At 44.9% G+C, this 24,749-nt stretch overlaps 4 protein-coding genes across 5 annotated transcripts; 1 reads left to right on the top strand and 3 right to left on the bottom strand.

Moving 5' to 3' along the window:
• Positions 1 to 3,821: 3,821 nt before the first annotated feature.
• On the bottom strand, positions 3,822 to 5,429 carry LOC103972008 (2-oxoglutarate-dependent dioxygenase 11). Of its 2 annotated transcripts, none has more exons than XM_009386190.3 (4): positions 5,197 to 5,429; positions 4,859 to 5,106; positions 4,361 to 4,685; positions 3,822 to 4,251 (listed from the first exon to the last, which is right to left on the bottom strand). In XM_009386190.3, exons 1-4 carry the CDS (start codon positions 5,413 to 5,415, stop codon positions 4,012 to 4,014), a joined length of 1,032 nt encoding a protein of 343 aa, XP_009384465.2. In that variant the 5' UTR covers positions 5,416 to 5,429; the 3' UTR covers positions 3,822 to 4,011. The 2 variants fall into 2 exon arrangements, with proteins under 2 accessions (XP_009384465.2, XP_018676014.2); XM_018820469.2 differs by having other exon boundaries at positions 4,889 to 5,106.
• Positions 5,430 to 10,843: 5,414 nt separating this feature from the next.
• Positions 10,844 to 12,046, top strand: LOC135597583 (probable aquaporin TIP2-1). The gene is made up of 3 exons (XM_065090735.1): positions 10,844 to 11,038; positions 11,121 to 11,371; positions 11,470 to 12,046. Exons 1-3 carry the CDS (start codon positions 10,912 to 10,914, stop codon positions 11,839 to 11,841), a joined length of 750 nt encoding a protein of 249 aa, XP_064946807.1. The 5' UTR covers positions 10,844 to 10,911; the 3' UTR covers positions 11,842 to 12,046.
• Positions 12,047 to 12,923: 877 nt separating this feature from the next.
• LOC103972006 (carotenoid cleavage dioxygenase 7, chloroplastic) lies at positions 12,924 to 19,760 on the bottom strand. The gene is made up of 8 exons (XM_065090734.1): positions 19,217 to 19,760; positions 15,222 to 16,666; positions 14,959 to 15,087; positions 14,414 to 14,545; positions 13,919 to 14,191; positions 13,761 to 13,846; positions 13,374 to 13,691; positions 12,924 to 13,270 (listed from the first exon to the last, which is right to left on the bottom strand). Exons 2-8 carry the CDS (start codon positions 16,477 to 16,479, stop codon positions 13,127 to 13,129), a joined length of 2,340 nt encoding a protein of 779 aa, XP_064946806.1. The 5' UTR covers positions 16,480 to 16,666; positions 19,217 to 19,760; the 3' UTR covers positions 12,924 to 13,126.
• Positions 19,761 to 20,142: 382 nt separating this feature from the next.
• Positions 20,143 to 21,014, bottom strand: LOC135596649 (ethylene-responsive transcription factor ERF039-like). Its single transcript, XM_065088711.1, has one exon. The coding sequence runs from the start codon at positions 20,968 to 20,970 to the stop codon at positions 20,197 to 20,199; it is 774 nt and encodes a 257-aa protein (XP_064944783.1). The 5' UTR covers positions 20,971 to 21,014; the 3' UTR covers positions 20,143 to 20,196.
• Between the last annotated feature and the right edge of the window lie 3,735 nt (positions 21,015 to 24,749).

Raw genomic sequence — 24,749 nt, 5'->3', positions numbered from 1 at the left:
TCGTTGGAGGGGTCGGGTCGAGCACCCCGACCCGACCTTTGTGCAGGTGCGAAGCCAAAGGACCCCGCGGGATGCGAAGGCGAGGAGTTCCTGCTCTGAGGAGACAGCGACACCGTCCCGACCACCGCACCCGACCACCTCGGCGGACTCGAAGCTCATCTCGGGAAGATCCCCATCATTCGGACCCGAACCCAGCCGCGTCGGCCCCGAGGTCACGGCTTAAGGTTGTTTACACTAACATTTTGGTGCTAGAAGGAAGGCCCAGAATGTCGGGTGATCACCCGAGCGGCTCAGATGAGCCCACGGCTGAGAGGTCACACCCGACTGAAGCCTCGGGGGAACATCCCCCGCACGGAGACCATCGTGACGAACACCCCGCCACGACCTCGGAACGATATTGGCGAATATTCAACGACCCGGGCTTGTCGCCGCCCGACGGCGCCCCAGCCGACACGACGCCCGTGTCACCCGAGGCCTTTTAGGACCTCACCCATCAAGTCCGAGCTCTGATAGGTATGGTGCAAACCATTATCCTGCTCGTTTCTCATCCGGCGCACCCGCCTGCGATCGAACCACCGCGACAACGAAAGGCGCCCGTTCGGGCCCACATGACACTTCCGGAGCCCCCCACTTCGCCTCGGGTCCGATTGGCCCCACTCGGGGATCCAGTGATGGCAAACATGAGCGGCCGCCCGGAACCCGAGGCACTCTCTTCGGACTCTCTATGGGCCCAGTTGCACTTCATCAACCAGCGACTCGACGAGGTGTAGAATGAGCTTCGCATGTCCAAGGGAGAGCTCGGGGAGGACGCACACCAAGGGTCTCCCTTTACGCCCGAGATACAGGATCAGATAATCCTCCCAGACTTCCAGCTCCCCTCTCTGGACGCTTACGATGGCTTCGCCGACCCGGCGGACTATGTAGCTGCTTTTCGCACCCAGATGGTGCTGTACGGAGCCTCTGATGCTTTGATGTGTAGAGCGTTTCCCACCACACTAAGAGGGCTGGCCCATGCGTGGTACAACGACTTGAAGATCGGAACGATCGCGTCCTTCGACCAGCTCGTCAAGGACTTCGAGCTCCACTTCATGGCCTATGCATGGCCGAAGCCTTCCGCGGCACTGCTCCTCGGACTCAAACAAAGGGAGGACGAGCCCCTCTCGCATTTTGTGGATAGTTTTGCCATGCAAATCCGGGATTTGCCGGACACACACCTCTCTCTGTTAGTGCAGGCGTTTATGATAGGCTTGCAACCTTCCAGATTCCTCTGGTCCCTCGCGGAGCGACCTCCCACCACGGTGCCAGAGATGCTCCAGCGGGCTGACTGGTACATCGCAGCGGAGGCCTGGGCGACCGTGAGGAGAAGGGACGACTTCCGACCGCGGGCTCCATAGAAGAGGTCAAGGACCCGCGATGGCTACCCGATGTAGTCCTCATGAAAAGCAATCTAAGCCCTGCCTCAATCTCTTCCGAGCGAAGGTTCAGTATCTGCCTGACCGCCTCTCGACTCGTGGTTAGCCCCGGCTTAAACCCTTCTGAATCTACACGGCTCGGCTGCTGACTGCCCGAGTCCACCTCAGCGCGGCCTACCCGCCTGAGTCGTGTCACTCGGCCCGAGCCGTGTCCCTCGGCCGAAGACTGCCGAGCTCCACCTCAGCGCGACTTGCCCGCCTGAGCCGTGTCCCTCGGCCGTAGATTGCCGAGTTCACCTCAGCGCGGCCTGCCCGCCTGAGTCGTGTCCCTCGACCTTAGTCGTGTCCCTCGGCCCGAGCCGTGTCCCTCGGCCGAAGACTGCCGAGTTCACCTCAGCGCGGCCTGCCCGCCTGAGTCGTGTCCCTCGGCCTGAGCCGTGTCCCTCGGTCCGAGCCGTATCCCTCGGCCGAAGACTACCGAGTTCACCTCAGCACGACCCGCCCCCCTGAGCCGTGTACCTCGGCTATGTTGCCCGAGTCCACACTTGCGCGTCCTGCCCACTTACGTCGTGCTCGGCCGCATGATGCCCGAGACCACACCTGCCCGACCTGCCCACCTGCATCGTGCTACTCTGCCGCATGATGCCCGAAACCACACCTGCGCGGCCTGCCCGCCTGCGTCGTGCTACTCGGCCGCATGATGCCCGAGACCACACCTGCGCGGTCAGCCCGCCTGCGTCGTGCTCCTCGGCTCCATGCTCCCCGAGACACACCTGCGCGGTCAGCCCGCCTGCGTCGTGCTCCTCGGCTCCATGCTCCCCGAGACACACCTGTGCGGCCAGCCCGCCTGCGTCGTGCTCCTCGGCCCCATGCTCCCCGAGACACACCTGCGTGGCCAGCCCACCTGCGTCGTGCTCCTCGGCCCCATGCTCCCCGAGACACACCTGCGCGGTCAGCCCGCCTGCGTCGTGCTCCTCGGCCCCATGCTCCTCGAGACACACCTGCGCGGCCAGCCCGCTTGCATCATGCTACTCAGCCGCATGATGCCCGAAACCACACCTGCGCGGCCTGCCCGCCTGCGTTGTGCTACTCGGCCGCATGATGCCTGAGACCACACCTCCGCGGTCAGCCCGCCTACGTCGTGCTCCTCGGCTCCATGCTCCTCGAGACACACCTGCGCGGCCAGCCCGCCTGCGTCGTGCTACTCGGCCCCATGCTCCCCAAGACACACCTGCGCGGCCAGCCTGCCTGCGTCATGCTCCTCGGCTCCATGCTCCCCGAGATCGCGCCTTCGCGGCCAGCCCGCCTGAAAGCTGAAGCCATGCCTCGGACTCCCGACGCATAGCTTTTTTTCGAGGGAGAATATGATGAGGATAGTAATTATGATGAGACTCGGCTGACGCCAGCTGGCCCAAATGACGCCTCACATCACCTGGTCAACGTAGACCGGAGCGCCGACCGAGGCACATTAACGCCTGCTCAAGCTCGGTTCTTCACGCCACGCCAACACCAATGTCAGACGCTACCAGCCTACCCCTTGCAAACGGGCACAGTATGTTTCCCTATAAATACCCTCTCGTTCATCAGAGGGCGAGGACAGACAGACAGACAACAAGATTTCTCCATCTGAAACCCCCTTCGCCATCAACTAACTCGATCGTCGGAGGGGTTGGGCCGAGCACCCCGACCCGACCTTTGTGCAGGTGCGAAGCCAAAGGACCCCGCGGGACGCGAAGGCGAGGAGTTCCTGCTCTGAGGAGACAGCGACACCGTCCCGACCACCGCACCCGACCACCTCGACGGACTCGAAGCTTATCTCGGGAAGATCCCCATCATTCAGACCCGAACCCAGTCGCGTCGGCCCCGAGGCCACGACTTAAGGTTGTTTAAACTAACAAATTTATAAGAGAGAGATGAGTCTAACATTCTAAATCAATTATCTTGGATAATTAGATGAATCCTGACAGCAATAATATTAGTACAAGTTTCAGAATCAGGTTTCCTTTCAAGTCTAACCCAACATTAATGTTTGACATAGATGATTGGACTCCACTAAGTGATGATGAAGGATTTCTGAGATATATCATTTCTCCTTTTGACTGGTGGACAGGAAGAGGAGAACTTTCATTAAAAGGTCTCCTTCTGGCAGTTGGTATACTTTTGGTTATTGTTATCCAGAATATTTCAGATTGATCACAATCATTCATCTCTACAGATGCACTCCAAATGACAGTAAATCACAGAAGTCAGGATAGATGTTTTCCACCTCTTAATAAAGCAGTCACATAAAACTTCCAGGAAGATGCTTAACCAGTTGAGACTCTGTATTTGAGACAGTGTGGTGCTTTTGCTGTCTTTTGCAGTACAAACTTGAACTGCTGATTGTAGTGAAACTGGAGTCTCATTCCCAAGAGTTGGCATGATCTTTCTTATCATTAAAATGTTATTTTTCATTGCATTAGCGTGCATAAAACAAGTATTGTGACACCACTGGGATTACAGATCACCCTAACAAAAAAAAAAGAGAAAAGGGTGGTCTAGAAATCGTTTTGTTCTTGCAAGAAGACCCCTGGTCTTTGCTGCACTGAAAAATCATCTCTTAGCATCTCATACGATCCAAGAAGCTCTTCCCATCAAGCTTTGAAGAGAAGAATAGCTTCATGAAATCTTCATGGTTCACGGTCCTGTACGTTGCGCCACTTCCTCGTACCAGCTCCTGCAGGGGACCTATCATCGCATTAGATTTGGGACTGTGGAATGTTGCTATCGACAGTCTTTCCCTCTCTGTGTTCACAACAACTCTGTGCTCGATACTTTTATATCTGCCATTGCTGAGGATCTGCATGAAAAAGAACAAAAAGAGGCCATTAGATCTTTTGCGAAAGATTACATATACGAAGCAAAATAACTGAAGTAGTAGCACAGGATGAATTCAAAGGAGGATTTACCTCAAATATATCACCAACGTTAACGATGAAAGCACCGGGAAGAGGCTTAACGGGGAACCACTCGCCGCTTCTCTTTATTTGCAGCCCTTGGACTTGATTTACTTGAAGAACCAGTGTTATGAGATCAGCATCAGAGTGTTGGGAGAACCCCAATACCTTGTCGGCTTGAGGGCAAGGAGGGTAGTAGTTGAACCTTACTGATTGAATGCCGACCTTGAACTTGTCAGTCACCACATCCGGGTTGAGTTCCAAGTTCTTAGCCATAATCTCCAGCAAGCGATCTGCCAAGTTCTTCACCTCAGCAGAGTAGTTATCTAGTGCAGCCCTGAGATTACTTGCGACAGTCAACGTACAGTGATAGCTACAAGTAACTGCGAAGAACAATTGCATGCATGTACTGATGGTATCGATGAATCTGTTCACAATAAATGGAGAAGAAAATAGAAGGAAGAGAAGTGTTCGATCCTGTTCTATGGAACAGTGCGTCTGCATGCTTGCCTGAATGTGAGGGGTCGAGTGGGCCAAAACCTCAAACACCTTTCGGGAGCAGGTTGAGTGTTAAGGTAGAGCACGTCGGCCCAATCTAGTTTCTGATCTTTCGATACAACAAACAACTGGCCGTAACCTTGCACATCGCCGGTCACCTGCGCCAGTTGCCTCTTCTCTTCCAGAGGAAGCTGGAAGAACTCCCGGACGTCAAGCTTCATCTTCTCAATCACTTCCTTCGGAACAGTGTGATTTATCACCTGCAAGAGATCAACAGATCCGACCCATCGTGTCCACGTTAGATGCGAGTTTCTGCAGCCGATTCACTCCACTACAGACATGTATGCCACCTGGAAGAAGCCCCAGTTCTGGCAGGCCAGGTGGAGCTTGGAGGACTCGTCTCGGGAGGAGTTGGGGTCGAGGAATCGGGAGAAGTCGATGACGGGGATGTCGACGCCGCAGTCCGCGACGACGGGGTGTGCGCCGGCCTCTGGCCGGATGTACCTCTCCGGGACGTCACGGCTCGCCGCCGCGAGAGCTTGAACGTTGGCCACCGGGAGCGAACCCATCGTGAGCTCCCCTATCCGACTTGACCGTTTGGTCTGCGCCGTCGAATCTTCTTTATATTATTGGCGTATGAGAGAGAAAAAGCGGATCTAGCAATTAAATTAAGATTATATATAGTACAGTTTCAATAAATTTAGATGGATAATAAGTTGACCGCTTAGATCGGATACCCATAAGTAGGATCGGATCCACAATTCGATCGGACATCGATTCAATTTACTAATATATACCATCCAATAAGTAGATCAGATTAGAAACCATATTATCTGATTCAATTTTTATAACTATGCAAATTACAAAATGATGCTAGTATATCAATTAAACTCATTTAAATCTTTTGTTTAATAATTTAATTAATCGTAATGGGACAAGTGATTACGGATAGAGTACTTATCATTGTGATATTTGTTAGGAATGAGTTGGCACTAAGAGGTGGGGGGGTGAATTAGTGCAACGGATAAAAACGTCGGTTTTGTAAAACTTTTTCTCACTATAAAATCGATTTTGGAAAGATAGCTTGAAAGTGTATGGAAGAGCATAGTGGATGTAAAGCAAGTAAGTAAATTGGTTTATAGTTAAAGTAAATTGCTCAAAGGAAAATGCAAACCAGATTTTATAGTGGTTCAATCGTCGTGACCTACATCCACTCCGTCGATTCCTCTTCCGTCGAGGCCACGGGCATCCACTATCGATCTTCCTTTAATATGCGAAGATTAATCTCCTTCTTATACCCCTCTTCTCCTTTTCATATATTTAGGAGACAACCTTTATAAGCACACACTTCTCTCTAAATAAAATTTTAAGTTTAAGCTAGAGGAGGAGATTTCTCAAGAGATTTCTATGACGTTCTCTCATTTTTAAACTCTTTGTACTTGTATTGTTTAACCAGGGATGAGAGGAGTATTTATAAGAGTCAAGTTAGTTCAAACTTGGAGCCTAAAAATATCTTATCCCGGGTTTCCTAGGTACAGGCGGTACCACCGCCAGTGTCAGTTTGACACTAGGCGGTACCACCGCCTGACAGGGGTGGTGCCACCTCTTGGCACCTTGCCATTGGGCGGTACCACTGCCTACAGGCTCTTGGAGACTGTGTCTGGGCAGAACCATCACCTGACATAGTCTCGGAGGCTGTGCCACGATGGTGTCACCTCTTAGGTCACTATTTGGGCCTTTTCATTGGGCCCAACACAATTCATTCATGGGCCCAACTGGCTCTTAATTGAGTTGGTCAAATTCCAATCCTAGTTATGTGCTAACTACGAATTCTAAGACATTTACTAAGCTAAACAAGTATGCAAGTCTAGTTTCTTTCGGCGATCTTTCGACGAACTTCTAACGATCTCTCGGTAATATTCTAGTGGACTCCCAACAAGCTCCTGGACTTTATGACGATCTTCTTGACAAGTTTCGACGAGCTTCTTTGGCAAGCTCTTGAACTTCTCAATCAATTCCGGCAGAACTTCCGACAAACTCTGGAACTCCCAATGAAATCGCGTTCTTGACTCCAGGACTTCATTTTGCTTTATGCCTTGCTATCGTAGTTAATCCTACACACGTAAAACACACTTTGGTCTATACAATTATTACTAAGCATGAATCATGTTGTCCGGTATGTCATTGGTCCATCGACGCTTCGTCCGATTCTTCGGCGCATCGTCCTCTCTTACGGCCTATTGCCCAATCGACCAGTTGACCTTTGAAACTCCGATATTCTTGGTGCAATATTCACTCTTCTTGGCCCGATGCCCGAACTCATGGCCCGAAAGCCTTCTGTCGAAACGTCGATTGATCCTTCGGCGCGACGTCCTCTTCTGATATGTTTCTCCGTCCCAACATGATTCTTCCTACTTTAAATGTCTCTCCACGATCGAAGCATCCTGCGTCACTCAAAACGCATATCAAATCATAAACACTATCAATTAGTTTCTTCATCAAAATCCGAGATTCAATAATATTAACATCATATAAAATGTTGAAGGAAAATTTCATTCATAAAATATTTTTTCAATTCAACTTATTATAAAAGCCATCATCGATTACTATTTATTCAAAACTTTCACTCTATTATGTTACTTTTACATCAAATATTTTATTTAACTGATCTTTATATGATTAATATTCGATCAGATTTTCTTAACCTCATTTGATTTTTTTATGGACTCGAATCAAATTGGACTTATCTAAACATCACTGATATTTCTCATATCAATTATATAATAATTAAAAAAATTATCTGTGTTTCATTTTTCAAAGAAAATTTTTGTCAAATTCTAATTACAAAAGTCATGTCAGTCAAACATCCAAGAAAAAAAAAATGTACCCGTTGAGTTTTTTATTAGATGTATAATGTTTCATATATATACCATTTGCATGATTTCACATTTTATATATTTTATATATTATTTATTATTATTATTATTTCATTTAAATTGGATATTTTACCTTATCATAGCATATTTTAGTTTATTTAGTTTAACGACCTTTAGTTAAAAATAATTTATCTCTATTTTTGTTAAAAGGGTTAATGTAAGTTTGATCGTTTTTTGTGAAATATAAAATAGTAGAACATATTTTTGAGACAATTAGTCATCAATCAATCGAATGAATAGCTAAGACGCTTCAAAAATTCTTAAATTATTTAAAATGCTTGTCAATCCCATGAGATGAAATTCATCGATAATACTATAGCATTTGAAAATTACATGACTCATATTGTTTCGACTAGCTTCTAATCTCTCGTTCATTTGACGTAAGTCAAGGGATTAAGAGAGTTTAAAGCTATTCCTCATCTCACTTTTTTTATTTGATAGCCAACTTTCTTTGGATCCAAATTCGAAGAGTTTAAAGGTAAATAAGTATCCAAAAAGATTTTATTTTATTTTTTGTAAGACTCAAATTTAAGATATAAAATAAGAATATTCTCTTTTGATGTTTTATTAATCATGTATAATTATTGTACATGTTCGAGTTGGTGTCACCATCGTCACGTCATTGACTTAATTAGATATGACTTTTGATTGGTTGTCTAACGTTGTTAGAAAAGAAATAAGTTGGATATTCCTCCATTTCCTCTTTTATTTGACTCGGATTGGTTATTTAGATAATATCATATTATATCTTGAAATTATCAAACAAACTTTCCTGTCTTAACATAAGTATCGCTGCAATTTAATTGGAGTTTTCTATTTATATTATATTCATTTTTACATTCGAGCTTTGAAGTTTCTTGTCCAAGAATTATAATAAATTCACTTCTCAATTTGTTGTTGGTATTACCAACGTTTTATGTTATATTCAATCAATAGAATCGATGTCTATTATAACCAAAATTAGCCATGATATATCTGATCCATGCATAATATCATAAAAAATAGATGAAAATTTTAAAATTGATATAATTTTTTGACTGCTACTTAGTATCATCAATGGGTCTGAAAAAATATCTAAAAGGATGAAATTTAGATATTTGCACTTGAAGTAAGGAACCATGACATATATATTTGGAATGGATTCCATTTTCAGATATTTGAAAACATACTTCATAAGGTATATTTTGGGTCCAAAACACGTCACAATCGATGTCACATTGCGCTACAACCGAGTCAGTAAGGGGAGCACCCCCACGCGTCAAGTCAGAATCCGTACCAAGACGTTGTTTGGTATGTCTCATCCCGGAAGCTCGGGACGACGTCATCTGGCGTCGTTTCGTGTGTCCTGGGGACGGCAACCGCACAAAGGTACCGTCTCATCCCTCGAGGATTGGCCACCATATCAAACCCGCGTACGACCGACCCTCGTACAGTAGTATAAAAGCCCATGACCGGAATCCGGCCAAGGGAAATGACAAAAAAAGATAAAAACAACTACTGACTTGCTCGTTGGAGGGGCCAAAGTCGGGAATCACCCGACGAATGTCATTCTTGTAGGAAAGCGATCACCCTCAAGCCACGAGTGTTCCAACCTGGGAGTTGCCATCTAGTGTACAAAGGCGAGCCGCCAACCAGCTTGGAGACAGAGAGACGTTGCTCAACATCACGGCGCCGACACTCGTCGCACAGGTCCGACCGACCTCGGCAACCAACTCAGCCAACCTAAGACTCTCGACATCGACCCGTGAATCAAACCGTGCTGACTCATCAACCACGATGCATTTGTTCACCAACGGTACTATCTCGAAAGGTTCTATACATATGTTATTTCGATAGTAAATTTTAATATTGGCGTACTGATTCGGATCTAATAAGAGTAGCATGGGATATGTTCTCCAATATTTGATCCATATTTCATTTTTTTTCACCCGTTTTCATAATCAAGCTAAAAATTAATCATGTGAAATTAATCAATATTGTGATATTTAATAAATCAAAATGGCTTCAAATTATGTGTATAATGTAATAGTTCAAAATTTTGTATAGTAGACTTATCCAAATTTACTCACGTGTGTAACATCTCGTCTTAGTAAGTTTAATATTGACTTAAAAGTATAGCACTTTTAATTTAGATTTAAAGTATTTTTTTAAATATTTTTTATAAAGGATAAATGATGAAAATAAAATTAGAATTTACGATCTCATAATGAACTGTCAAAATCTTTATCAATTAAATTATTTGACCTTCAAAATTTTTAATTTATTTAATTAGAAGTGCCATGAAAAAAAAAAGAAGCTACAAATTTGAATGAACAGATTAATTTCCTCATAAAATATTATGGGAAGAGTGACTTGCTATTTCCTCAAAGTATTACAACATACGCATGAATAGATTAATTTGAATGGTAATAACACCACAAAATAATCAAACAATACCTAATTATCAGCTGTAAAGTGCACACCAACCACTGCCACTAATTCTCTAACATGAGACAAATAAAAGATGTCAGCCTTTAAGGCCAAAAGCACAAGAACATCTTATCCAGATCATAAAGAACATGAACAAAAAGAGAGGACACCCATTATAATTGCCCTTCTAAACTATCTTATTTTTGATACCAAGATTGCAATTATTTCTTCTGTATCTTTGTGTGTATGCATCCATCATAGGCACAATTCCTTCAACAACTGATGAATCCGAAACCCAAAACAGTTCATATGTATCACAAGTTCACTGTAGTCATGGAGGATTGCTGTGCAAAGCTGCCAACTTTGTAGCCCTTGCAAACGACAGTGCCATCGAAGATTGAAGCTTCCACGCCACAGAGAAGTCCTCCAATGGAGACAGCAGCTGTCGTCACGCCCATTATTCCCACTACAACCAAACCAAACTGGGGCGGTGGGTCGGCCATCAATCATTGCACCAGCTGCTATTAGCCCTCACCGCCCACGTTGTTCTGACGTCCCCCACAACGACGCCGTTTCCATGGACGGCACCGTCGATCGAGACTCGGTCGATCTCTCTATATAAGCCCCATGGGTTCAAGGCTTCTGCACTCTGAAGCCGAAGAGGTAGTGAGGAGAGGAGAAGAGTGCAGCTGAGCTTGGTGTAACTCGTCCTTGTCTGAGATGGTGAAGCTCGCATTAGGAAGCTTGGGTGACTCCTTCAGCGGAGTGTCTCTCAAGTCCTATTTGGCCGAGTTCATTGCCACTCTCCTGTTCGTGTTCGCTGGCGTCGGCTCCGCCATCGCTTATGGTAGGAAGACATATGTGTAATGGACCAGTCAATGAATGTTGTGAATGAGTGAAAGCTTGAATGCTTCTCGTTCTTGCTGCAGGTAAGCTGACGGGTGGTGCAGCGCTGGACCCGGCGGGCCTGGTCGCCGTGGCCCTCGCGCATGGCTTGGCCCTCTTCGTCGGTGTCTCCATGGCAGCCAACATCTCCGGCGGCCACCTCAACCCGGCGGTCACCTTCGGCCTCGCCGTCGGTGGCCACATCACCATCCTCACCGGCATCTTCTACTGGGTCGCCCAGCTCCTCGGCTCCACCGTCGCTTGCCTCCTCCTCAAGTTCGTCACCGGCGGCTTGGTAATGAACGCATACAAGCATACCACGACCTGACCTGACCTGACCTCATCTTTCGAGTGTTAATTCCGGTCATCAACAATTTCACGTGCTGTTCGCAGGCTGTTCCGACTCACGGCGTGGCGGCCGGCATGAGCGAGCTGGAAGGGGTGGTGATGGAGGTGGTGATCACCTTCGCGCTGGTGTACACGGTGTACGCGACGGCGGCGGACCCCAAGAAGGGGTCGCTGGGGACGGTGGCACCCATCGCGATCGGGTTCATCGTAGGGGCCAACATTCTGGCGGCCGGGCCATTCAGCGGCGGTTCCATGAACCCGGCGCGCTCCTTCGGCCCCGCGGTGGCCAGCGGAGACTTCGCCGGCAACTGGGTCTACTGGGTGGGGCCACTCATCGGCGGCGGACTGGCCGGGCTCATCTACGGTGACATCTTCATCGGCTCCTACCAGCCCGTAGCAGCTCAGGACTATCCTTGAGGTGGCAGCGCCCGCCGTTGCGGAGATGGCTTGGGAGTCTTCATGTCTTGTTTGATCTGCTTGTCACAAATAAATGTACATATAAGAAGAGTACATCATAGTGGATAGTGGCGGACTGCATGTCTTGTAATAAATGTTCTCTCTATTGTAAACGTCTGTCTGTTTCAATTAAGTAATATGAATGCTCCCACTTGTCAGCTCATAATTGTAGTAATGACTCCTAATGATTGATAGAATAAGATAAACTGCATGGCTAATTATACAGAAATGATAGATAACAAGTACAAGTTAATTCCATTAATCAAAGTTTACTATTCTAAACCTTTAATCGGTTCAATTCCACTAATTAAATTGACCCGAAATGACCTCAATAGTGATGTTCATCCAATTTTAACATTATAATTTCACAAATAACATGAGTACGATTTCATAAATCTTATCGTATCGATCGTAGTCATTTGTAAGACTCTATTCAATTAAGAGTTTTCTCTACTTTCTCTTGATTTTTTAAAATTGCTTACTCCTAACATAGTTATTATTTTAAGATCCTACTAGAGAGATAATTGGATTTTATAGAGAAAAAAAATCTATTAGAGAGAGAAAATAATATATATTAAAGATGAAAAATAGTATTATTAGAAAGAGAAACATGTGCCATTAGAGAAAGAATCTCTAGAGAGAAAATCTGAATAGAAATAAAATGTATAGAGAAAAAAAATCTTTATACAATGCCTGTGATATTGATTCGAAGATCATCGACATGACTTCTTTTAATAATATAATTCAGTATTATATTCTCTATTTATTGGTAAGAATTATGATCACCTCATATTATGATATAAAATTTTTACAAAGTCTAATAAAGAAAAAAAAGATTCTTACACCTCAGGCTTAGAAGGCTGAGTTAGAGAGATCATAGAAAGAAAGAAAGATCAAAAGACTTGTAACCTTTGTTCATCATACTTCATATGGTGCTTAATATCTTTGAGAAAATCTCTATAATCTTATAATCCTTCATAAAATTTACCAAGTGACTAAGGTGATGAAGATACATCTGTATGCACTGAGATCAGAATATGAAAACATGAAGAAACAGAATAAATTCATCTCATATTATTGATAGGATGAGATAAACTACATGGTCAGATATCATCGACAACAAATACATGTTAGTGTATTCATGGAGCTGTTACTTGGATCACAGAATTGACTGTGGAAGTGAACAATTGGTGGAAGCCATTAGGCTCTGCTTGAAATGAAGGCTCATATGTTGCAGCTTCTGCTGTCATTTGGTAGACCAAAATCCATGGAAGCCGATAGGAAATGTCAGGTGTTTTGGCACTTCGAGCTTTGCTACGACTGCTTCGGCTTCCCCTATTCTTCTAGCATCCAGTATGACGAGGTAACACATTTGCTTTGCGACAGCATACTGGTGTCGAGATGAAAGCAGAGATCAGCCATAATATTAAGAGCGCTCAAGATCCATATCGATTGATTGGCAAGCACAAGTACTGCGAGAACAACATCCTCACCTCAACAACGAGAACGTAACCATCATCTTCCTCTGTGCCTTTGGGAACAAAAATTGGCTCGCCGACGAACATCCGGTCGCCGGTAGACCATGACTTTGCTGATCCGTTGGATAAGTCCAGCTTAACTATGCTGTCAAAGGGAAAGCGAGGCAAGAATCTCCGGGTTCCAGAACTCGAGCCCACATAAACATAAGTGTTCTTCTGACCGGAGAAGTATGGATTGATCGCCGGGAAGTCTGCAGGTCTATTCCATATGTTCGAGAGATTTGCTATGGAGCATCCATAGCAAGTCCCTTTTGCGTCCAACTCGATCGATACCTGGAAGTGCATGCATGCGTCATTCGTTCTGCGATACATGGTATTAGCTTCACGGGCTTCCAAACTCACCTGAATCAGGTGGGGCAGCATTGCCTCCCTTCCATCAACCAGGTTCATGAAAGAAGGGTCAAGCTTTCCTGTACGCCAGTTGTATCCTACAAAGCAGCATCGTGTATGCTAAAAGAAATGATAGATAGAATGAAGCAGAACATACAGTGACCACCTACCGAACATCTTGTGGAAATTCAACCACTGGTAGGAGCATACCGAGGCTTGGAGCTGGATCTTCAAGTTCCCATTTCCATCCCTTTCCTCGAATGCATTCCCTGTGTGCAGTGCCCATTTCTGGGATGGAGCTTGTATGGGCACAAGCCAGTTCCTGTCTCGGATGGGACTCTGGGAGAAACGGGGCAGCACATAAATTGGTGTTGAGGGTTGGCTGGGGTTCACTGCAAGTGCTGATATCATTGGGTGTAGGCCTGACACTGCTAGTAACGATCCTGCCACTCTCAAAGAAGTTTCATCTTTGTCTCAAAAGAATCCCATAGGTAAGCGTTCTTTCCTAAAGCTCAGCAAAAGAAAGAGCAACATACAGGAAGAACCTCTAATTTTCAGGAATAATAAGAAAGAACTTGAGCTTCCAGTACTATAGACCAGTGTAAGCAGAAAGAAATGTAATGGTAGTTTTATCTGGTCTGTAAGAAGAGAATAGCATAGTTTACCAGGGATATCAAGCTTGATGCGGTTTCCAAGGAGGACATAGTGACTGTCAGTGAAGGCCCAATCATGGATCATCAGGTGATCAGGGATGACGAACTCTTTCTTCTGCTTCAGCTCATAGTTATAGTCAAACTCTGCATGGCCAAGAAATCAAAAACATCAGACTAAGATATATGAGTTACAGAATGACCGGGAAACGTCCTCACGTTTACACCAAATGAAGCAGTGTCCAAGTGAATCTCAAAGGAGAATGAGGCCACCCTGCCTTTGAACTTGAAAAAGGCTGTTGGTTGATACACCAAGAGCAACAGGTAGATTTACATGCAAGCAAGCACATTGCAGAAACTACTTAAAGAGGGCATGAAACTTGGAAGCAGAGTATTTGAGTTCAGAGGGACTAAACACCAGACTCTGCCACACTATAAGTTTGCTGCTGCAAAGGCAGCATGGCCTGGAGTTGCCTTCTGAACACCCAAACTGCGATGCAGTTCCATGACATGTAGTTTCTGAAACCCTACACTGCAACTGGCACACACACATCCCGTACCGTAGAAAGTGAAGGTGGAGCGAGGAAGGAGCATGTCTTCAGCGTTGCAGGAGACCATCAGCAGCCTGTTCCGCTTGGCATCTATCTTGTAGTGAGCCAGCAGCCTCTTTGGAGGCATCTTAAACACTCCTGCACTTCCGATTCACCTGTCAGCGCCAGCATCGGAGTCCATGCTTGCAGAAAGGAAATCTCATGTGTGTATTTGCTTTATTAGTTTGCCATGCTCTGTGTACGTGGTGTGCTGCATGCACGGCTGTTCTCACCTCGCAATATGGGCTTCAACAAGTGTGCGGCGACGTCCACTGCTCGACCGCGGCTGCCTCCATCCGTCTGCCGTCGATCGCCGTGATCACTCCCGACGAGGTCGACCAGCCCCACTGTATCCAACGACGCGGGATCGATCTCGTATGGGTCCCCGCCCTCCCACAGGCACATCAGCCTAGGGCCCCACTTGAGGACCGAGGTGTTAGCCACGTTCTTCATCACCTTCAGGTTCCCCACCCGCCTGCCGCCCCGCAGCACCGAGAAGGGCCCCCGGTGCGTGAACCGCCACCGGCCAGTCGCCGCCTCCCGCTCCTCCCGCTGCGCCGGCGTCGCCACGTAGCGCGCCGAGTACCAGACCTCATCGCTGCTGCCGCGGAAGTCGAAGGCGCGGAGGTACCCGTGGCCGTCCAGCGGGTTTACGGTCGACCCGTGGTCGTCGGAGAATATGCCCGGGCCAGCCAGGTAGTACGTGCCCCGAGGGAAGTCGACCGGGACCGAGCCGTGGGCCACCCGGAGGAGCACCGGCTCGGCTGTCTCCGACCGCTGGGAGGCGAAGAGCAGCTGGTAGTCCCAGAATGCCGCGGTGGGCGAGTCCGGTGCCGTGGCAGAGCCGGCGAGCTGGGAGGTGGAGGGAGAAGATGCCGCCGCAGAGGAGACAAAGGGGATGGTGCGATGGGCAGAGGCGGTGGTGGGCAAGGGCAGGAGCTTGGTCGACGGAGGCAGCGGCTGCAGGCGGTGGACTGGAAAGGCTTGCATGATGTTGCAGGTTTCGGAGATAAGCGAGGTGCCATCCACTGGGACTGTTATTATAAGAGTGGTTATGCCAGTGAGGTCACGTCCATTGGTGTAAATCACCAGGTGCGGAGGAACAGTGTTCGGCAAAAGGAAGAAGGTGGCGCTTCTGTATTCATTCACTGTCTGTTGGAAAAGACACAAACCGGGCATGACAGAAGAAAGAGACGGAGCAAAAGACACAGAGCACTCGTACGTGCCGTCCTTGGTGGGAATAGGGCCTCTGACGCGGTGCCGGCAAACTGCCAAACCGTGGAGCCCGCTCCTTGGACGTATACCCTCCTTGGTGGTGTCAAGATCAAGTTGGAGGCAAAGAATGAGAGCAGTGTCCGGTGGGGAAAAGAGCAGAGCCATTCGCAGTGCGTCCATTTCGTCTCTAATCTTTATTATCATGATGATGTCGACGGAGTCGTCGACAACAACCAAGACGAGGTTGGCGGCGGAACCATTGTCGTCACTCCGCATTCAATTTGCACCGCGCTTGCCGCTTGTGATCACCGAAGACAGACGACGCCAAGCAGAGGAACCTCGTGATGCTGCGGAATCTTCCTTGCTCTTGCTGTGCTCCGAGTGATGCCAACCTTGGAATCCGCGGAACCATTTCCTGTTGATGCCTCATTTGGTTCCACATCGCCTTGTTGCGGCGCCCACACTAAGCAGAGATGCAATAACATTAATGAGTGACGAACAATTTAATATGAACTCATTAGAAAGTTTATGTTCCTATCCATAACAACAATCACACCAAATGCTTCAGCATACATTAGTGTACAAATTATATAAAGCTATTTTTCTGATTTAAATGCGATTTTAAGTGTCTAATAAAAGAAGCAGATATCAAAAATATACTTTTCTATCATTTAACAAAACCCTGTTCATTGTAGAAGTCAAATTCAAAGTTCTCTTTTTGAAAGAAAAAAGAGTTTATAAAAGAATAAAAGAAATGATAGCACAAGTCAGTTGGATAAAGGATCATGTTGAGCAAGCAGCTGTTATAAGTTCTTAATGAAACAACACATTGCTTCCTGGCATTTTACAACAACAACTTATAATACAAAAGGAATAATGTTGAAAAAAGGATATAGAAATCTGTGCTATGGCATTTTAGATGACAAATTTATAAAAGAAAAGAAGAACAAAGAAAGAGAACACACGAATTTTAAAAAAAATATTATTTTTCACTAATCTTACATCAAAGCTAAAATATCTTTGATAAGTTCATGCCATGGCAGACATTTCAGACAAACAGAGCTCTGCCCTCCAAAGAAAATATTGATCAAAATCAGAACACCAAGTAGTTAACTACTTGACTAAACCAAACCAAAATTCAATCATTTGGTCAAGCTTTTCCCACCAAAAACATCTTTGATGCAGGAAAGAACAATTGCTTTCTTCGCATAACCTTGCCCTTCATTAAAGGTTTGTACCTTTGTAGGAGATATAGCAAAATGTTTAAATTATCCTGCACCTATAAATGATGATATAGAGGCCCAGTAGGGACAACTAATTCTACAAGCTGTGATCCCACATTCTTGTGCTCCGTAAGCTCTGACGTACAAGCTTACATGGTAGACATTGAACTTCAGGATACACATTCTTGTGCTCCATAAGCTCCAACGTATAGCTTACATGTTAGACATTGAACTTCAGGAGACATGTTAGGTTCTGCAGCGAAGTATAAGAGATAGTATACTATCAGATCTGCTGATATGTATAATTATTCCCTTCATTCAAACATTACATAATATGCACACCAGATGCTATAGGACTTAAAAACTTGACTTCATTACTGACCACACCACACCTTAATCAGTGGAATATCTCTGCAAAGGCAGATTTTCTGATATTAAGCAGACAAATTATAAGATTCAACAGCACAGTTTTTTCCCCAAAGCATGTAATTTTACCATAACAAAGAAGAATGCATACCCAGGAACAATCTTTAAGACTGTCTTCATTCTGAAATCAGTATATCTAGGTTCTAGTTGGCTTGAATTATGTAACAAAATTGACATATGTGATAAGGTAATTTAGAGCTGGAGAAGAAGAGGCAAGTACAATGTGCTTTAGTCTACTTAAGGTTTGGGTCAACTCAGGGCTCATCTGGTTTTTGTAGTCAGTTTCACTTTAGAGATTGTTTTGGAAAATTTAAATGGGTCATTAGTGCAATAGTTCATCTGGTTAGCAACCTTCCATTTCTTATCTGAAAGGAGCCAAAGTTATCGAGGAAGTACTCTGACTGAGATCTTATGCATTATACAACCCAAACTACAAAATGATGTCCCTGGTGAAAGAGGACCACCTTTCATGAGGATGAGCCCTGCCTGATTCATTAATTTAGAGGCAATGAGTGTGTAAAGACAAGTTTCTTCCCTAGTCACGCATGGACATGCAGCACAGCTTTTCTTATGGAAAAGCCATTGAGCTAATAAATAGTAACCTCTTGTGATTCTTGCTTTCCATCGTGGTAAAGCTCAGCCCTAGCTTTGGGAGATTAAACTGTGCATCACAATCATTAATTATTCTTCTCAGAATATTTGATAGTTAAGCCATGGAAACTCATCGGTTCCTTTAAGCCACATAAGGAGACAAACTATTCTCGAAAAGGAGCAGTTAGAATGGCAAAGACAAAAAGACGAACAATGCCAGGTAATGTATCAGCTGATTGGAAACTGAAGGCAACTTACATTTTCTAATTCACCACTATGCACATTAACAATTGCAAAATTGTATTCAGCACAGAACACAAAATAACTTGCTAAGGAGCTGTCTAGTATAAAGACAAATTTCCCTATTGCATTTTATGAATCATGGTCACTTTTTCAAGAAAGAATATGAAAAGAGAACATGAATCTGCAGACCATTTAATGAACCTTAAAAAAGACCAGTCAAACAACTATATGATTTGATTTCTTACTAATTTGCATCCATTCATAAATGGCATAACTGATTAACTTGTTCTTGAACAAGTGAAGAAGTGATTACTGGTAGATTTCTCAAGCAAGAATTAGAGGGAACATCAATCGGCTGGCCATTTATGGCAACAATCGACATAGAGATAAAAGATCACTCAAACAACTATCTTATCTGATTTCTTACCAATTAAACAGCTATCTGATATGAATTTCTTACTAATCTACATTGATTCATAACTTATTAGCTTATTCTTGAACAAAATTGAAAAAGGCACAAAAACCTTTACCTTCACCAGCAGCAGCATCACCACCTCAAGCCTTTCATGATTTGCATCATCAATCACCCAGTGATCATCATCCCTGCGCCCTCATCTGTCAGAACCCCAAGACGCAGAGAGTGCGGAACCTGGCCATCAATACTGACTCCCTAGTCCTTGCCGCTGTTGATGAGGGAAACAAGGATTTGTTGACCTTGCGGACGAGGATCATCACCACAACTTCCCTGGCGAGGGCGTGGCGTCGGTGACGCGGAGCCCCTTGTGGAACTGCGGCTGGCGGCCAGGCGGACGAACCGGGAGTTGATCTCCGGCAGGATGTAGACCCCCGCCCGTGCCGACGTCTGAGGACGACAAAACCTCCGCCGGGGCGGCGGCAAGAGAGCTCGAGCGGGTGGACCTCGCTGGAAGGAAGCCAGGTTTAGGTTCGCGCGACGTGCATCGTAACGCCGTCTAGGTGTTCGCTTCAATTACTTAATGAAAAGAGTAGAGAGATGATGCGCTCTAGGAGTATGCAGTGGAACACGGCCAGCCGAAGCAAAACCTTTTTAAGATCTCTAAACATATGCTTCTAAGATTACTTAATACACCAAATGACATCTAATTGCTTATATTTAGGCTCAACATATTTCAATAATGTGTCACTAAAAAAAAATTATATATATATAATTATATATATATATATATTTTTTTTTTAGTGACACATTATTGAAATATGTTGAGCCTAAATATAAGCAATTAGATGTCATTTGGTGTATTAAGTAACCTTATATATATATATATATATATATATATATATATATATATATATATAAAACAAAGAATCATATGAAAGGCTTCAGCAAATGAAGAAGATGATACGAAAGATACGAATTAACATTTATCTGAACATGTTTAATACAACTAGCTCAGTCTAGTGTTTCACGATTCCACCAGACGAGGAGCTCTACAAGAAGATGAACAGTTGCAGCTGCGGTTCATTTCCAGGTCTATTAGTATTCCCATAGTAATGGCTCCTCCAGTGGAAACTCCATGCAGTTCTCCCATGGCGAGGAGTAACAGAACCCTTCCCCTACATCAAGCAAGAGATCCGGTAGGTCGAAGAGCGCATCGTCGCTATCGCTCGATGGGGTTAACGGAGGTGGGGATCGTGAGACCGGAAGCTCAGTCTGCCTCAGGCCGGACTCCGCGCTCGTGCATGTTCCCGGGCGGGGATCACCGAACATGATGGACGCCGCCAGCGCGGCTGCTGCTTGGATGTCCTCGGGGGCCGCGGAGGCCGGTCGCGGGAGCTCGGCGGCCAGTTCGGGGAAGTTGAGGCACGCCGACTGGCCCTTGATCGATAGCGCCGCCACGTCGTGGGCTCTGGCCGCCATCTCCGCCGTCGGGAACGTCCCGAGCCAGATCCTCGTCTTCTTCCTCGGCTGCCGGATCTCCGACACCCATTTGCCCCAGGCACGCATTCGTACACCTCGGTACGCCGGATGTTTGCCGCCCTTGCTCCCCTTTCTCGCCTCGTCAACACCGCCGCCGCCGCTGCAGTTCATCCGAGCCACTCGCTTGCACCCACTCTTCACAGTCTTTTTCGAGATCGTGTCAGCTTCACAATCTCGGCACAGAGATTCTTCCATGATTGAGGGCACCAAGGTGGAACGATCGCAGAGAATGTAGTGCAGCAGCAGACTTTTATGAACGCCCAACCCGAGAAGAAGAACAAAGGAACAAGACGATGGGCCCATGCAAAAGTGATGCAGTCGTAGTGACATTACCCACCTCCATGGTGTTCAGAGTCGACCTTCCTGGAACACCAACTCTTACCCCCCCCCCCTCCTTGCTCCTGAAGAGACGTAGTAAAACCAGCTTATCACTTTGACTAGGTGTGCTTCATGTGCCTTTGCTTTCCCTGAGACTGTGCTGCCATTAAGTTTCTAAGGCTGGAGGTCCTTCCTTGGTCCCTACCGATAAGGGTGATGACAATAGAAAGCAGTACTTCATCTTTATACGAACGATTGACCAACTACTAGGGTAAGTTTTGTCACAGGAAAACACCTATTGGAAGATAAACAAATTCATGCACTCATGCTCATGTAGAGACAATTCAATCACATTATTCCTGTAATAATGTGGGCTGCTAGGCAGTATCATGCATCATATCTATTCCTCTCACATCAGCACTTGGAGAGATGTTCTTCATGACCTTAGAGAAGGCACTTTGAACTGCACCAAAGAACTAAGCTTTGAAGTTGTCTTGTGTGTTGGCATATTCTAATTATCTAAATCATCATCTCATGCTTTCATTAGATTAATCAATATTACACCTAATGAGAAGTGCCGTCTAACCTTCCATGCCAAAGAAGATAATCTAAAGTGAAACTCACACTCTGATCTGCTTTATGCTGTTATACACATCGGGCTGCCAGTTTTCTGTAGAGTATGCTTCATTTTCAAGGAGAGGTAACCAAGTGTGCAAGAGACAAAGACTGTCTTGTGATGGTTCAGAGTATAATAACCATGTAATTTAGATGATGAACATGATTAGTCCTCTTAGAACTCACAGCAACACAACCTACTCCAACAATGTGGCAATGTATCAATGCATAAGAAAGGCTCTCAGTTTTGTTGTATTAGGTGGCAATCAGATGGGGCTTCCTAACCTTGTTCTCTTGCATCAAGAAGGTATCTCTTCTTAGCTTGATTGCTGGGATTGGGATTTAATACCATGTTTCATACGTCCCTTGTGTCGCCTGAAACTTACAGCATGTGTGTGTGACCCATTTGTTCTTTTATGAGGATAGATTGATCACTTCTTGTAGCCATGACTGCAAGGAGGTCTCACCTAACACCCCCACCAAACCTCTTGCAGTCCTTGCAGAAGCCCAGAACACCAATCATTATGCCTCATGCCTAGTGTGGAATCCATTTATATCACTCTTCCTCGTCCTGTCTAAATTCCCATCATTTTCTCAGTGTCCGCACACCGTCTGCTTTCTGAATCTTGTCCTGTGAATCTCACCAGACGTGAAGGAAAATGTTCTTCACGGTGTAAGGAGTTACGTGTTTAAGAGCTGCAGTATCAGCCAAAACTATCCCGGTGAGGACGGCATTGGAGGATTCTGGAGACCTCAAAACCCTTCCGTCAACATGATACTGATGCTTCATCAACCTTTTCTGATTGAGTGGAACAAGGACTGTTTGCATTGACTAAAAGTGATGTTAAATTGTGGACATCGACATGCCTTCATCTCCGTTTTGTTTTGTTGGTGAACATCGACCTTTCTCGATCGAGTTAAGTCAGTTTTTGGTTACCCGATGTAAAAGTCGAATTGGATTTAACATGGTCCTTCTCTTAAGCCGATCTCAAAATTGAATTTGTCTGTAGTCGTTGAACCCTACAAAATGCATCACAGACTCTCGAAAATACCTCTTTGACACCTAAGTCAATGGACAAGTCGATTTGTCCCTTTAATAGTGGGAGCTTTGTTACCTTTAGATGGTGTGCTACTCGTGCAAACATGGAGCGTCGGTCTCAAGTGTAATCGTCGTCAGCCTACGCTGAATTCAAGAATGCGTAACTTCTTGACACCTGGTATGAATTGTATGGCGACCACGTGACATTGAGGTGACGTCAGGGTGTTCAATTATGCGGATCCGACTTGCCAACCACGCCACAGTGTCTGCTACGTGGCGTCGATGTGTCAACCGCGTGATCTCGGCATGTCCGTCTCGTGGAAAAGTCACGTGATATTTATGAGTCAGCTTTGTGGAGTCGGATCATTGGCCTAGTGCTCTACCAATGTGCCGGCCGCATGACCTTGGCATGTCGACGGTGCAGTGTTGGTGTGTTCGTCATAATGGGCTTACATGGTATCTACGTGTCAATCATATCATTTTTCTATCACACATACTTTGTTAGTTATAAGAGTCCTACGAGAGAATCAATGACACGTATGCTATATGGTATAATTTTTTATTAATATTAAGAATACTATTTTTTTATTTTATATTATGTGATGTATATATATTGTGATGTTGTTGGATCTGTGCAATAAGAATTGGATCAATCATAAGATTAAGATAATGAGATTAATTCACATTTAAACATAACTCCTAAATATTTCTAGTCATAGGTTATTTGAAAGAGTTATCGAGATAATCGGACAGACCGGTATGCTATATACCTGTTCATATGAAGGAGTCAACTGGTCTCATAGTTGCTTATGTGGGGATACTAGGGATATAGTGTGAGTGCTTATTGAAGAATGGATTCACTTAATGATTCACTTACGAAATGTTAGATGGTTAATAATATATCATAGTCAGATAGTGATTATGTAATCCCAATTGTGTATTTAGTCATTCGACTTGAGACAACAATGATGCATTGTTTGAGTATTTCGTTCTTTGGTATCAAACTTATAGATCTCGAGGTTCCAAATCTAGTACAAATGACCATTGAGAATGACAACCAACCTTACAAAGGTAATTGAGTGTCAATAGAGGATCATCAACTCTTAGTATCATAAGAGAAATATCTTGTGTATTCTCACTCAGGCAAATCCCTGGCCAAGATCAATTAGATTGAGAAAATTTGATAAGAGTGAGACTCAGATTGAAAGATGAGTTCTCCGAGAGAATCCAATAAGAGTGAGACTCGAATCGATTTTGTTTGAGCCTAACAGCACCATACCCGGTATACGGACTCTAGGATATTGGATGGATAAGAGATTATAAATAGACAGTAGCTGAGGATAAACATGTCCAATGGATTAGATCCCCCTATATCGTTTGAGGACTATGGCGTAATAGCTAAATACGTCTATAGTTGATGAGTTGAGTGAATTATTATAGAGATGATGTAGGGAAATATAGGGGCAACATCACAAGCACAACGAAAAAATAATAAACAAAAATATTATATTTTCTAAAAAAGTATTCGTTGTCGTGCGAAGATTAGTGCGTAAAACCCTGCGAAATCGAAAATTACGTATATAAGAAAAATATGTTACCTAGGGAGATCGTATATCCATGAAAACCTACAGATCTATGAGAGAGGATGAAGGAGATCAACTATCCTCTCTTTAGTAGTGATCCACACGACAAGGACTGTGAAGACGCTCCTCAAATTTACGCTCAAATCTCCACACCTATTAGTTGAGGAGGAGAAGGGGAGAGGAGAATAGGAGGTGACAACAAAAAAGAACCTAGCTCATGACTCTTTAATTCCCTCTTATTTATAGAGGACCCCTATCAACTTACCCTAATGGATCATACCATATTGGGTATTGGATCTCCATCTTACTACTCAAGCTTTTTATATTAGTAAGTCTCTACCCAATAATATCTTACTACCTCTTATTGTATCTCATCCATAGAATCCAATAATTCAGGGACTTATTGGATATCCAATAAAATATGGGCTCCAACATATATCTAATATCTGAAACTCTATTCGTCGCAACACCTACCATATGTGTATGACCCTTTAGGCCCACTATCAATCTGGCCATGAGTCATACATATTAGAACTCATTTTGGCTTAATGAAT

Source organism: Musa acuminata, chromosome BXJ1-11 (assembly GCF_036884655.1).
Source record: "Musa acuminata AAA Group cultivar baxijiao chromosome BXJ1-11, Cavendish_Baxijiao_AAA, whole genome shotgun sequence".
NCBI lineage: Eukaryota > Viridiplantae > Streptophyta > Magnoliopsida > Zingiberales > Musaceae > Musa > Musa acuminata.
Note: the sequence above shows the minus strand (reverse complement) of the source record. Positions and strands in the feature narration are given on the sequence as shown.